Raw genomic sequence first — 12,833 nt, 5'->3', positions numbered from 1 at the left:
TAATGTTTTATGATAACGCGCCTAACGTAAATGGATACCAACTTTATATATATAAAAAATAAAGTTAAATTTGTTAGGTTTTCCTTCAATTTACTTCATAAACGATTTGTTTTGAATCTGATTTGGGATCATAAAGAACAGAACAAAACTTACGTGTTTCCGTTGTTTCTCCGAGTATTGGTTGAAACAGCGTTATCGTCACAATAATTGACCAATAAACATTCATGTTTCCTTCCTTCCTGGATCAGTTAACCAACTTGGTGAATGCTCCTTTTTCTTCTTACTTCCTTCCGGTCAGGTGGTTCTTCTTCTTTCGAATTCGGGACTGCCGTGACAGAGGTCTGTTGCCTTATTTTTTTTAAAGCTATATTTTTTTCTTATGTATTGATGTCACTGATCTTCCAGTACGGTTCCTTCCCGGCTCCTTCTGGGAGTCAGCCACCGAACTCCCCAAACTACTAATGTGAAATGCGAAGGAAAAGCGAACCAACTGGTCTCCACCTGGAAGCACATGTTCTAAGTGAAAGTGACACAGTGCTTTCCCTCCCCTTCGCCTGGCAGTGGTTTTATAATCAGGAAGTCCGACATTTCCATGATCTTAAGCGACGTGAATATTGCATTTCGAGCGGGGTGAGGGAAGGAGATTTAAAAAAAAAAGAAAAATGAAAGAATAAATAATAAAAAAAAAAAAAGAAAATGAAGGAAATAATAGGTAATGTTCCTGACTGCTTATGTTAGCGGCACAGACTACTGTCAAATAAGAAAAAAAGATGTTAATTTTCCCTTTTGTTAAAAATAAAGTAAGCATAGTAGTGAACTAAATTAAGTTATATTAGTGGTATCCTGTAATGTGGAAGTGAGTCATTTTATAAAGTTAGATGTAAGTAACACCTCGTCCTTCACCAAATTTCACTCCAATGAATATGTATTTATTTCAACGCAACAGCCATTTACATAAAGTGTCACATATAAAACCACGATTATATAATTAATAATTAATTTATTTTATTTATTTAAGAATCGCCAGATAGAGCTCAGAGGCCATTTTATAGTGGATATCTAACAACAACAACGGAAAGGATTTGAGAAGGTATTGGCCAGGGCCTGTTTAGTAGGTACCATCCCGGCATATGCCTGGTATGACTGAGGAAAACCTTGGAAAACCCAACCAGTATAGTCGGCAGCGGGAATCAAAACCACGACCTCCCGAATGCAAGGCCACTGCTCTATTACTTGAGCTACTTCACTCGGTAAATATTAAGATTATCGTACTTTATAAGTACTTTTAATACAGTATTTATTTTTTACGTTACGTAGCTCTCTATTCATCACATTACACATAGTTCTCCATGCTGGTCTAGTGTAAGCAGTAATGATTTCTGGGGATGCCCCCAAGAGCTATAAAATTTCTCCTCGAGGCCATTTATGTAATGGCACTCAATGTCGGTTACCAGTATTTTGCAATATACTTTTGCTTGTGGTTTATTTAACGTCCCCCCGGGAGCAAATTTGAAATCATTACCTGGTGGGAGAGCTATATTGATTTTGAACGCATTACGCAGTAGCAGATCTAGAAATAAAAAATATTGGGGGTAGCCAGGACCCTGACTATGAAAGATATATCATGACTTTATTCTAACCTCTAAAAATATGTAAATAATAGCTTAAATTATTTTTGCCACTAAAAACTGGGGGCCTAGGCGTCCCCGACCCTGGCTAGATCTACCACTGGCTTTCTATGATTCAGATTCGAACTTAAACTTTTAGTACCCACGTTCCATATAGCCTAGTGGCTGATAAAGGATTCGGAAGTCTAACCAACCAATCAGATTACACACAATTCTCCCAGAAATGGTTCTATTCCTTCCAAACATAGATATAACTGGAGCTACTGTTTTCATGTTATTGCAGCAAACACTCATTCTCTACACAGAGGATTAATATGGAATATGAGTTCGTACTTTCATGTGGTACTGCTATTGCTTAATGTAGTTTTAATGTCGGAGGACGCAATAATACTCGTTTATTTTGTATATATTAAAATGCTAGGTTTATGTGTTTGTCTCCAAAGAAAAGTTTATATGTTTGTCTCCAATTCTTTCGACAATGGGATCTCGAAAACCACAAGCGCTAGAAACGTACCGTTTTCACTGGTAGACTCCAAATTTTGTGTAGATTGTCCAGTTTTATTTGAATATTTAAGAAACATGGTCGTTATTTCTTTATTACATTTTTAGGGGTGCATTGCAGAGTTGGTGTGGGTCAATGAAAACTTGACCCACGACCCACTGACCCACCAGCCACCGTGACCCACGACCCACTGACTCACCACCCACCATGACCCACTCTGGCCCACCACTCACCGTGACCCACCACCCACCGTGACCCACTCTGACCCACCACCCACGGTGACTCACTCTGACCCACCACCCACCATGAACCACTCTCATCCACTTTGACCTACTCTGACTCACCAAAATCCATCGTCATCAACTCTGAACACGATCCACGGCCTCTTCTAAACTGACTAAAGAGTTTACACTTGTAATAAAACAAGACTGTGAAATTGTCACTAATCGGAGTTTGAATTTCTAGTCAATCGCTCAAGCACCACTCTGTTACAATAACAGTGGTGTCACAGGGATTTTTTACCCCTGGAAAGTTTTACCCCCTGGAAAATTTTACCCCCTGGAAATCTTTACCCCCTTGTCGGTTTCTGGTAACTTCAAAGGAAAAGTCAAAAGTCACATTAAAAATTCATATAATTGAATGTGATCTCTCAGTGTATGCACTCACTTTGGTCAAGATGGCTTTAAATCCGAAGATTTGGTAGGGGGGTAAAAATTTCCTAGGAAATTATTACCTCCCTGTCGGCTATTGGTTACTTCAAAGACGAACTCAAATGTTATATCATAAATTGATACCACTATGTAGTATCTCTTAACAGACACAGTCACTTTGGCCAAGATGGCTTTAAATCCGAAGATTTGGTAGGGGGGTAAAAATTTCCTAAGAAATTATTACCGCCCTGTCGGCTATTGATTACTTCAAAGACAAACTCAAATGTTATATTATAAATTGATACCACTCTGTAGTATCTCTTAACAGACACAGTCACTTTGGCCAAGATGGCTTTAAATCCGAAGATTTGGTAGGGGGTAAAAATTTCCTAGGAAATTATTACCTCCCTGTCGGCTATTGGTTACTTCAAAGACAAGCACAAATGTTATATTACAAATTGATACCACTCTGTAGTATCTCTTAACACACACAGTCACTTTAGCCAAGATGGCTTTAAATGCGAAGATTTGGTAGGGGGTAAAAATTTCCTAGGAAATTATTACCTCCCTGTCGGTTATAGATTACTTCAAAGACAAACTCAAATGTTATATTATAAATTGATACCACTCTGTAGTATCTCTTAACAGACACAGTCACTTTAGCCAAGATGGCTTTATATCCGAAGATTTGGTAGGGGGGTAAAAATTTCCTAGGAAATTATTACCTCCCTGTCGGCTATTGATTACTTCAAAGACAAACTCAAATGTTATATTACAAATTGATACCACTCTGTAGTATCTCTTAACAGACACAGTCACTTTAGCCAAGATGGCTTTAAATCCGAAGATTTGGTAGGGGGGTAAAAATTTCTTAGGAAATTATTACCTCCCTGACGGCTATTGATTACTTCAAAGACAAACTCAAATGTTATATTATAAATTGATACCACTCTGTAGTATCTCTTAACAGACACAGTCACTTTGGCCAAGATGGCTTTAAATCCGAAGATTTGGTAGGGGGGTAAAAATTTCCTAGGAAATTATTACCTCCCTGTCGGCTATTGATTACTTCAAAGACAAACTCAAATGTTATATTATAAATTGATACCACTCTGTAGTATCTCTTAACAGACACAGTCACTTTAGCCAAGATGGCTTTATATCCGAAGATTTGGTAGGGGGGTAAAAATTTCCTAAGAAATTATTACCTCCCTGTCGGCTATTGATTACTTCAAAGACAAACTCAAATGTTATATTACAAATTGATACCACTCTGTAGTATATCTTAACAGACACAGTCACTTTAGCCAAGATGGCTTTAAATCCGAAGATTTGGTAGGGGGGTAAAAATTTCCTAGGAAATTATTACCTCCCTGTCGGCTATTGGTTACTTCAAAGACAAGCACAAATGTTATATTACAAATTGATACCACTCTGTAGTATCTCTTAACAGACACAGTCACTTTAGCCAAGATGGCTTTAAATGCGAAGATTTGGTAGGGGGTAAAAATTTCCTAGGAAATTATTACCTCCCTGTCGGTTATAGATTACTTCAAAGACAAACTCAAATGCTACATCATAAATTGATACCACTCTGTAGTGTCTCTTAACAGACACAGTCACTTTAGCCAAGATGGCTTTATATCCGAAGATTTGGTAGGGGGGTAAAAATTTCCTAGGAAATTATTACCTCCCTGTCGGCTATTGGTTACTTCAAAGACAAGCACAAATGTTATATTACAAATTGATACCAGTCTGTAGTATCTCTTAACAGACAGTGTCACTTTAGCCAAGATGGTTTTAAATGCGAAGATTTGGTAGGGGGTAAAAATTTCCTAGGAAATTATTACCTCCCTGTCGGTTATAGATTACTTCAAAGACAAACTCAAATGCTACATCATAAATTGATACCACTCTGTAGTATCTCTTAACAGACACAGTCACTTTAGCCAAGATGGCTTTATATCCGAAGATTTGGTAGGGGGGTAAAAATTTCCTAGGAAATTATTACCTCCCTGTCGGCTATTGATTACTTCAAAGACAAACTCAAATGTTATATTACAAATTGATACCACTCTGTAGTATCTCTTAACAGACACAGTCACTTTAGCCAAGATGGCTTTAAATCCGAAGATTTGGTAGGGGGTAAAAATTTCTTAGGAAATTATTACCTCCCTGTCGGCTATTGATTACTTGAAAGACAAACTCAAATGTTATATTATAAATTGATACCACTTTGTAGTATCTCTTGACAGACATAGTCACTTTGGCCAAGATGGCTTTAAATCCGAAGATTTGGTAGGGGGGTAAAAATTTCCTAGGAAATTATTACCTCCCTGTCGGCTATTGATTACTTCAAAGACAAACTCAAATGTTATATTATAAATTGATACCACTAAGTAGTATCTCTTAACAGACACAGTCACTTTAGCCAAGATGGCTTTAAATCCGAAGATTTGGTAGGGGGTAAAAATTTCTTAGGAAATTATTACCTCCCTGTCGGCTATTGATTACTTGAAAGACAAACTCAAATGTTATATTATAAATTGATACCACTTTGTAGTATCTCTTAACAGACATAGTCACTTTGGCCAAGATGGCTTTAAATCCGAAGATTTGGTAGGGGGGTAAAAATTTCCTAGGAAATTATTACCTCCCTGTCGGCTATTGATTACTTCAAAGACAAACTCAAATGTTATATTATAAATTGATACCACTAAGTAGTATCTCTTAACAGACACAGTCATTTTGGCCAAGATGGCTTTAAATCCGAAGATTTGGTAGGGGGGTAAAAATTTCCTAGGAAATTATTACCTCCCTGTCGGCTATTGATTACTTCAAAGACAAACTCAAATGTTATATTATAAATTGATACCACTCTGTAGTATCTCTTAACAGACACAGTCACTTTAGCCAAGATGGCTTTAAATCCGAAGATTTGGTAGGGGGGTAAAAATTTCCTAGGAAATTATTACCTCCCTGTCGGCTATTGATTACTTCAAAGACAAACTCAAATGTTATATTATAAATTGATACCACTCTGTAGTATCTCTTAACAGACATAGTCACTTTGGCCAAGATGGCTTTAAATCCGAAGATTTGGTAGGGGGGTAAAAATTTCCTAGGAAATTATTACCTCCCTGTCGGCTATTGATTACTTCAAAGACAAACTCAAATGTTATATTATAAATTGATACCACTAAGTAGTATCTCTTAACAGACACAGTCATTTTGGCCAAGATGGCTTTAAATCCGAAGATTTGGTAGGGGGGTAAAAATTTCCTAGGAAATTATTACCTCCCTGTCGGCTATTGATTACTTCAAAGACAAACTCAAATGTTATATTATAAATTGATACCACTCTGTAGTATCTCTTAACAGACACAGTCACTTTAGCCAAGATGGCTTTAAATCCGAAGATTTGGTAGGGGGGTAAAAATTTCCTAGGAAATTATTACCTCCCTGTCGGCTATTGATTACTTCAAAGACAAACTCAAATGTTATATTATAAATTGATACCACTCTGTAGTATCTCTTAACAGACACAGTCACTTTGGCCAAGATGGCTTTAAATCCGAAGATTTGGAAGGGACGTAAAAATTTCCTAGGAAATTATTACCTCCCTGTCGGCTATTGATTACTTCAAAGACAAACTCAAATGTTATATTATAAATTGATACCACTAAGTAGTATCTCTTAACAGACACAGTCATTTTGGCCAAGATGGCTTTAAATCCGAAGATTTGGTAGGGGGGTAAAAATTTCCTAGGAAATTATTACCTCCCTGTCGGCTATTGATTACTTCAAAGACAAACTCAAATGTTATATTATAAATTGATACCACTCTGTAGTATCTCTTAACAGACACAGTCATTTTGGCCAAGATGGCTTTAAATCCGAAGATTTGGTAGGGGGGTAAAAATTTCCTAGGAAATTATTACCTCCCTGTCGGCTATTGATTACTTCAAAGACAAACTCAAATGTTATATTATAAATTGATACCACTAAGTAGTATCTCTTAACAGACACAGTCATTTTGGCCAAGATGGCTTTAAATCCGAAGATTTGGTAGGGGGGTAAAAATTTCCTAGGAAATTATTACCTCCCTGTCGGCTATTGATTACTTCAAAGACAAACTCAAATGTTATATTATAAATTGATACCACTCTGTAGTATCTCTTAACAGACACAGTCACTTTAGCCAAGATGGCTTTAAATCCGAAGATTTGGTAGGGGGGTAAAAATTTCCTAGGAAATTATTACCTCCCTGTCGGCTATTGATTACTTCAAAGACAAACTCAAATGTTATATTATAAATTGATACCACTCTGTAGTATCTCTTAACAGACACAGTCACTTTGGCCAAGATGGCTTTAAATCCGAAGATTTGGAAGGGACGTAAAAATTTCCTAGGAAATTATTACCTCCCTGTCGGCTATTGATTACTTCAAAGACAAACTCAAATGTTATATTATAAATTGATACCACTCTGTAGTATCTCTTAACAGACACAGTCACTTTAGCCAAGATGGCTTTAAATCCGAAGATTTGGTAGGGGGGTAAAAATTTCCTAGGAAATTATTACCTCCCTGTCGGCTATTGATTACTTCAAAGACAAACTCAAATGTTATATTATAAATTGATACCACTCTGTAGTATCTCTCAACAGACACAGTCACTTTAGCCAAGATGGCTTTAAATGCGAAGATTTGGTAGGGGGTAAAATTTCCTAGGAAATTATTACCTCTCTGTCGGTTATTGACTACTTCAAAGACAAACTCAAATGTTACATTATAAATTGATACCACTCTGTAGTATCTCTTAACAGACACAGTCACTTTAGCCAAGATGGCTTTAAATCCGAAGATTTGGTAGGGGGGTAAAAATTTCCTAGGAAATTATTACCTCCCTGTCGGCTATTATTTACTTCAAAGACAAACTCAAATGTTATATTATAAATTGATACCACCCTGTAGTATCTCTTAACAGACACAGTCACTTTAGCCATGATAGCTTTAAATGCAAAGATTTGGTAGGGGGGTAAAAATTTCCTAGGAAATTATTACCTCCCTGTCGGCTATTGATTACTTCAAAGACAAACACAAATGTTATATTATAAATTGATACCACTCTGTAGTATCTCTTAACAGAAACAGTCACTTTAGCCAAGATGGCTTTAAATCCGAAGATTTGGTAAGGGGGTAAAAATTTCCTAGGAAATTATTACCTCCCTGTCGGCTATTGGTTACTTCAAAGACAAAAACAAATGTTATATTATAAATTGATACCTCTCTGTAGTATCTCTTAACAGACACAGTCACTTTAGCCAAGGTGGCTTTAAATGCGAAGATTTGGTAGGGGGGTAAAAATTTCCTAGGAAATTATTACTTCCCTGTCGGCTATTGATTACTTCAAGGACAAACATAAATGTTATATTATAAATTGATACCTCTCTGTAGTATCTCTTAACAGACACAGTCACTTCAGCCAAGATGGCTTTAAATGCGAAGATTCGGTAGGGGGTAAAAATTTTCTAGGAAATTATTACGTCCCTGTCGGCTATTGGTTACTTCAAAGACAATCTCAAATGTTGCATTATGAATTGATACCACTCCGTAGAATCTATTAACAGACATACTCACTTTGGGTAAGATGGCTTTAAATTCGAAGATTTGGTAGGGGGGGTAAAAATATCCTACGAAATTATACCCACATGTCGGTTTTTGATTACTCCAAAGTAGTGCTCTGAAACGCGTCTCGGGTCGGGTTACGGGTCTGGTCGGATCAGGTCAACTCAGGTCGGTTTGTGGGGTGGGGTCAGTCGGGTCAGCAAGGGTCGCGTTGTCGGGTTAGTCTACTCGGGTCGAGTCAGTCGGGTCAGCTCGGGTCGGGTTGTCGTGTCGGGTCTATCGGGTCAAGTCGGATCGGGTCATCGGGTCGGGTCAGTCTGGTCAGCTTGTGTCGGGTTGTCGGATCGGGTCAATCGGGTCAGTTCACTTTGGTCAACTGAGTTTAGGTTGAGTTTAAACTCGGCTGGAGTCGAAAACTGCTGTTTTTTAATAGCTGCCTAATTGAAAATAGCAATTTTCTATTTTTTTTATAGAAACCATAAATCTATTTTGAACACTTAAAGCTAGTACTTTTATGGTAAATGCTTATTTTTGTAATTGTGTGTACTTTAATTTTTAAATATGGAAGATTGATTTTTCCAATCGACTGTAATATTAATATCTACGCCAATATGGAGTCTGGATTTAGAACAAAACTAGAAGTTGTTTAAGTAAGGCCAAAAGAAAGATTGGATATGGACGACCAAGCCCAAGCAGGGCTGCGGTGGCTCAGTGGTAGAGAATTCATCTCTGGTGCATAGTGTCCATGGTTCGATCCCAGCTTGTGCTAAGTAGGCTTTGGGGTGGAGAAATGCCGTGTAGTGGGTTTTCTCGGGATTCTCCTGTTTCCTCCCACTTTCTTCATTGCACCGTTTCATTCATTTCTCATGGTCACCATATCCCTTAGCCTCGGTGCAGAATCGAGGGACCTTAAACTGAATATTTCATTTTATTTCACCAAGCCCAAGGACATCGATACAAGAACAAGATAAAGATTGGATATGCAAGACGAATTGCATAGTAATCTTGCTCTTGGTCTTCTTTTGGTGATCACCAAGTAGCGATGAGCGTATTTTCTTGCTTTCCGTATAGTATGAAAGACCATAATCAAAATCACACTTGGTCTTCATTTGTACCGATGAGGCGAGCATTCTTGGCTCTTATATAGCATGAAAGACCACCAAGACTACGAAATGCAGGACCAATACTTGACTGCAAGACAAAGAATGAGACGCAGTATTGATGACCAAGACTCGGGGAGCGAATCGTTTGAATTTTATTTGTAGGGCTGAAAGTGATGAAATAAAATTAGTACTTTATAATTAAATATCATACTGTATTTTTAAATTTTAAATTACAAAATTCATTTTATGTATCTTGTTACGTGCAAGTATATATACTGTAAAATACGTTTTAATTACCGAGAAAGAAAAATCAAAGTAGCACGGGTCCCGGAATCATAAGAACCTATTTTGGAATGAAACTTGAAGGGTTGGAAAAAATCACAGGTGTTCTCCTGTTTCCTCAACCCTTATCATTGTAATTAAACGATTTCCTTTTGTCTCCGCCAAGAGACTCTTGCTACTGCATTCCGAGAAGACCCCCTGCCGTCCGAGCAGGTGAGAACACTGACCTTGAAGAAAATTTTCGTCACATAGAACTAAAGCAAGAAAAAAAATATTTTTTTCCCACGTCGGACGTTGTTAATAGTTATAAAAAGAAATAACCAAACCTCAAAAGTGCCAAGTATTCATTAAAATGCATATACAAATCCCCCGTTCGATCTAGCTAGTGGTTAACGTGTAAGACTTCGGTACACGTGGTCCGGGCTTAATTCCCAATGTGAGTGCATTTTGGCGTTCACCCAGTGTCGTGACCATAGTGCTCTCAAACAGATCGGGTTGACCCGACGCGACGCGTGACCCGACCCGACCCGACTCGGATCGGGTGAGCTCGGGTCGGGTTACGGATCTGGTCGGGTCGGGTTGTCGGGTCAGGTCAATCAGGTCGGATCACGGTTCGGGTCAGTCGAGTCTGGTCAGTCAATTCGGGTCACGGTTCGGGTCGGGTCGGTCTTCAACCCGACCCGACCCGACCCGACCCGTTGAGAGCACTACTCTAAAGACATCAAATGTTACATTATAAATTATTACCATTCTGTGTTGTTCGTTAACGGAGGCATTCACTTTGGTCAATATGACTTTATGTCCGAAAATTTGATAGTGGGTAATATTTTCCTGAGATATTTATACCGCCTGTCGGTTATTTGTTTACTTCAAAGATAGTATCAAATGTTATATTATAAATTGATGCTACTCCGTGTTATTCCTTAACAGACGCAATCATTCTGGTCAAGATTGCTTTATGTCCGAAAATTTCGCTTCATGACCAAAAACTTGATAGTCGGTATTGTTTTCCTAGGAAATAATTGCTTTTCATGTTTTGCACGTGATTTGCTGTCTGACGAGGGTGTCTTAAGAAAAAAATGAAATGAAATCTATTAGTTTTACGTCCTACGGCTATGCCGGTTAGGATAAAGGAGACAGTGATTATGAGAAATGAATGAAATGGTGGAACGAAGAAAGTGGGATTAAACGGTAGAACCCCGAGAATGCCCACAAGTACGGTGTTTGTCCACCATAAACTCCACACGGCGCGAGCTGGGATCGAACCAGTGATCCCAAGCACCAGAGGTGAACACTCTACCACTGAGCCACCGCGCCCCCCAGGTGTCTTAAGATGGTTGCGGTGTCAAAGTGGTAATTTCTATTAATTGTTTTCTTATTATATCAATGAAATTTGTATAAATTGCTCCTCAAGAGGAACAATTCAAATCTTACATATTAGCGGCCTAGTATAAAAGGAGGAAGAAACTTTCCTCCGAAACACTGCACTGTTAAAAAATATTTCATAGTTTCGTTCGTGAAAGCAGCTCTTGACTTGTTCTACTAGTAGTCGAGATTTAAGGATTTAGTAGCGTCGAAAGGAAAATATTGATTTTGAAACTCGATTTTACTCTTTTGACAGTGTGGAACACGTAGGAAGAAAAATATATAGAGAATAAACAATCTTTTGAAACAAAGGTAAGTAAATCTAACTTTAAATTTTGTTATTTGCAACTGAGAAAGCAGACTTTGATTCCAAAATATAACCTAGTTTGCAGTGTAAAATATTAGATATTAGTTGCCTTATAATCTTGATAACTACTATTACACAGTTTATAACATAAATGATTGTAAACATAAAACACATCTTTCAATTAAAAACAACGTTGTTGCAATTTATTCCTCTCTCTGTCCCTATATACACATGGTAGACAATTTATCGTGATCATCCGCTATAACGGGTTTAGACAGAAATTCACAAGTGTTGCCAACCAAATATAAATTTATATTTTTTCAAATGGCACTACGTCAGTTTATTACACATTTCTAACCATGTTAAATGTAAACTTAAAATACTACTTTTATTAATCAGTGTTACAAGTTAAAGATATTATGGTATCACAAACATCCGAAGTTTGGAAGCCTCTAACGCAGACACAGCACAACAGAGATGCACAGGATAATATAGTTCGAAAGAACTTTAGCGCTGAATATCATAGACATGGTATGACGTTTTTCGAATGAATAGAAACGAAGTTACAGGGGTTGAAAATTTGAATTTTTTGAAAGTCTTTATTTACAAAAATCTTAAGTAAATATTATATCTAGTTACATGTGTGGTTTGCAAGGAACGTTCAAATTATTTTACCGTTTACAACGCTTCGATTTCTCTGACCGTACCGGAGATATAATAAACATTGATAAAGTTGTCAACACTGTTGAAAATGGCGTAGCTAGCTAGTGCGAGCTAGCATCCAGAACAACGTACAAGGCTTGTAAAAAGAAGATTCTCAAGTCGTATGTACAACCGCTGAACTTAGAAACTTAAAGCTTGGTCAGTACATGGGATCTGAGACGTGATATATCACAGAGAATCGATTTTTGGAATTTCAAAGCGGAAGCGAAGAATACGTATGAAAATTATCTTATAAAAACGTGTACATTTTCGAGCTCTATTAAACCCGAGTCACCAAATTTGGTATTTCAACATCTCCTTTAAAATAAAAATAAGTTTTAGCTTTCTTTATATATTACCTCCCTATGAACTTTCGAAAATAAAACCATCCTTCATCGTCCCCAAAGTGAGTGCGTCTCTTAAGACATAAATCGGTATAACATCAATTTATAATGTAAAAATTTGACCTTATCCTTGAAGTAGCACAGAACCAATACAAGAGTATAAGCACCCCTATAAAATTTCTGATATAAAGACATCTTACCGACAATCAGTACGTCTGTTAAGAGATAACAGGGTATAATATCAATTCATAAAATCATATCTATATATATAAAAGAGAACGTACAAAATCCTTTGTCCGCTCATCACGCTAATACGGCTG

General features: G+C 37.3%; 1 protein-coding gene across 1 annotated transcript in view; it reads right to left on the bottom strand.

The window, feature by feature from the left end:
• The window catches only part of LOC145692594 (uncharacterized), a 138,165-nt gene that overhangs the window by 43,867 nt on the left and 81,465 nt on the right, over positions 1–12,833 (bottom strand). The window contains exon 8 of the mRNA XM_081767915.1: positions 154–239. Coding sequence (XP_081624041.1) covers positions 154–239 — 86 coding nt within the window. The remainder of the gene's footprint in view (positions 1–153; positions 240–12,833) is intronic.

The sequence above is a fragment of the Thermobia domestica genome, chromosome 8 (genome assembly GCF_964235325.1).
Source record: "Thermobia domestica chromosome 8, izTheDome1.hap1.1, whole genome shotgun sequence".
NCBI lineage: Eukaryota > Metazoa > Arthropoda > Insecta > Zygentoma > Lepismatidae > Thermobia > Thermobia domestica.
Note: the sequence above shows the minus strand (reverse complement) of the source record. Positions and strands in the feature narration are given on the sequence as shown.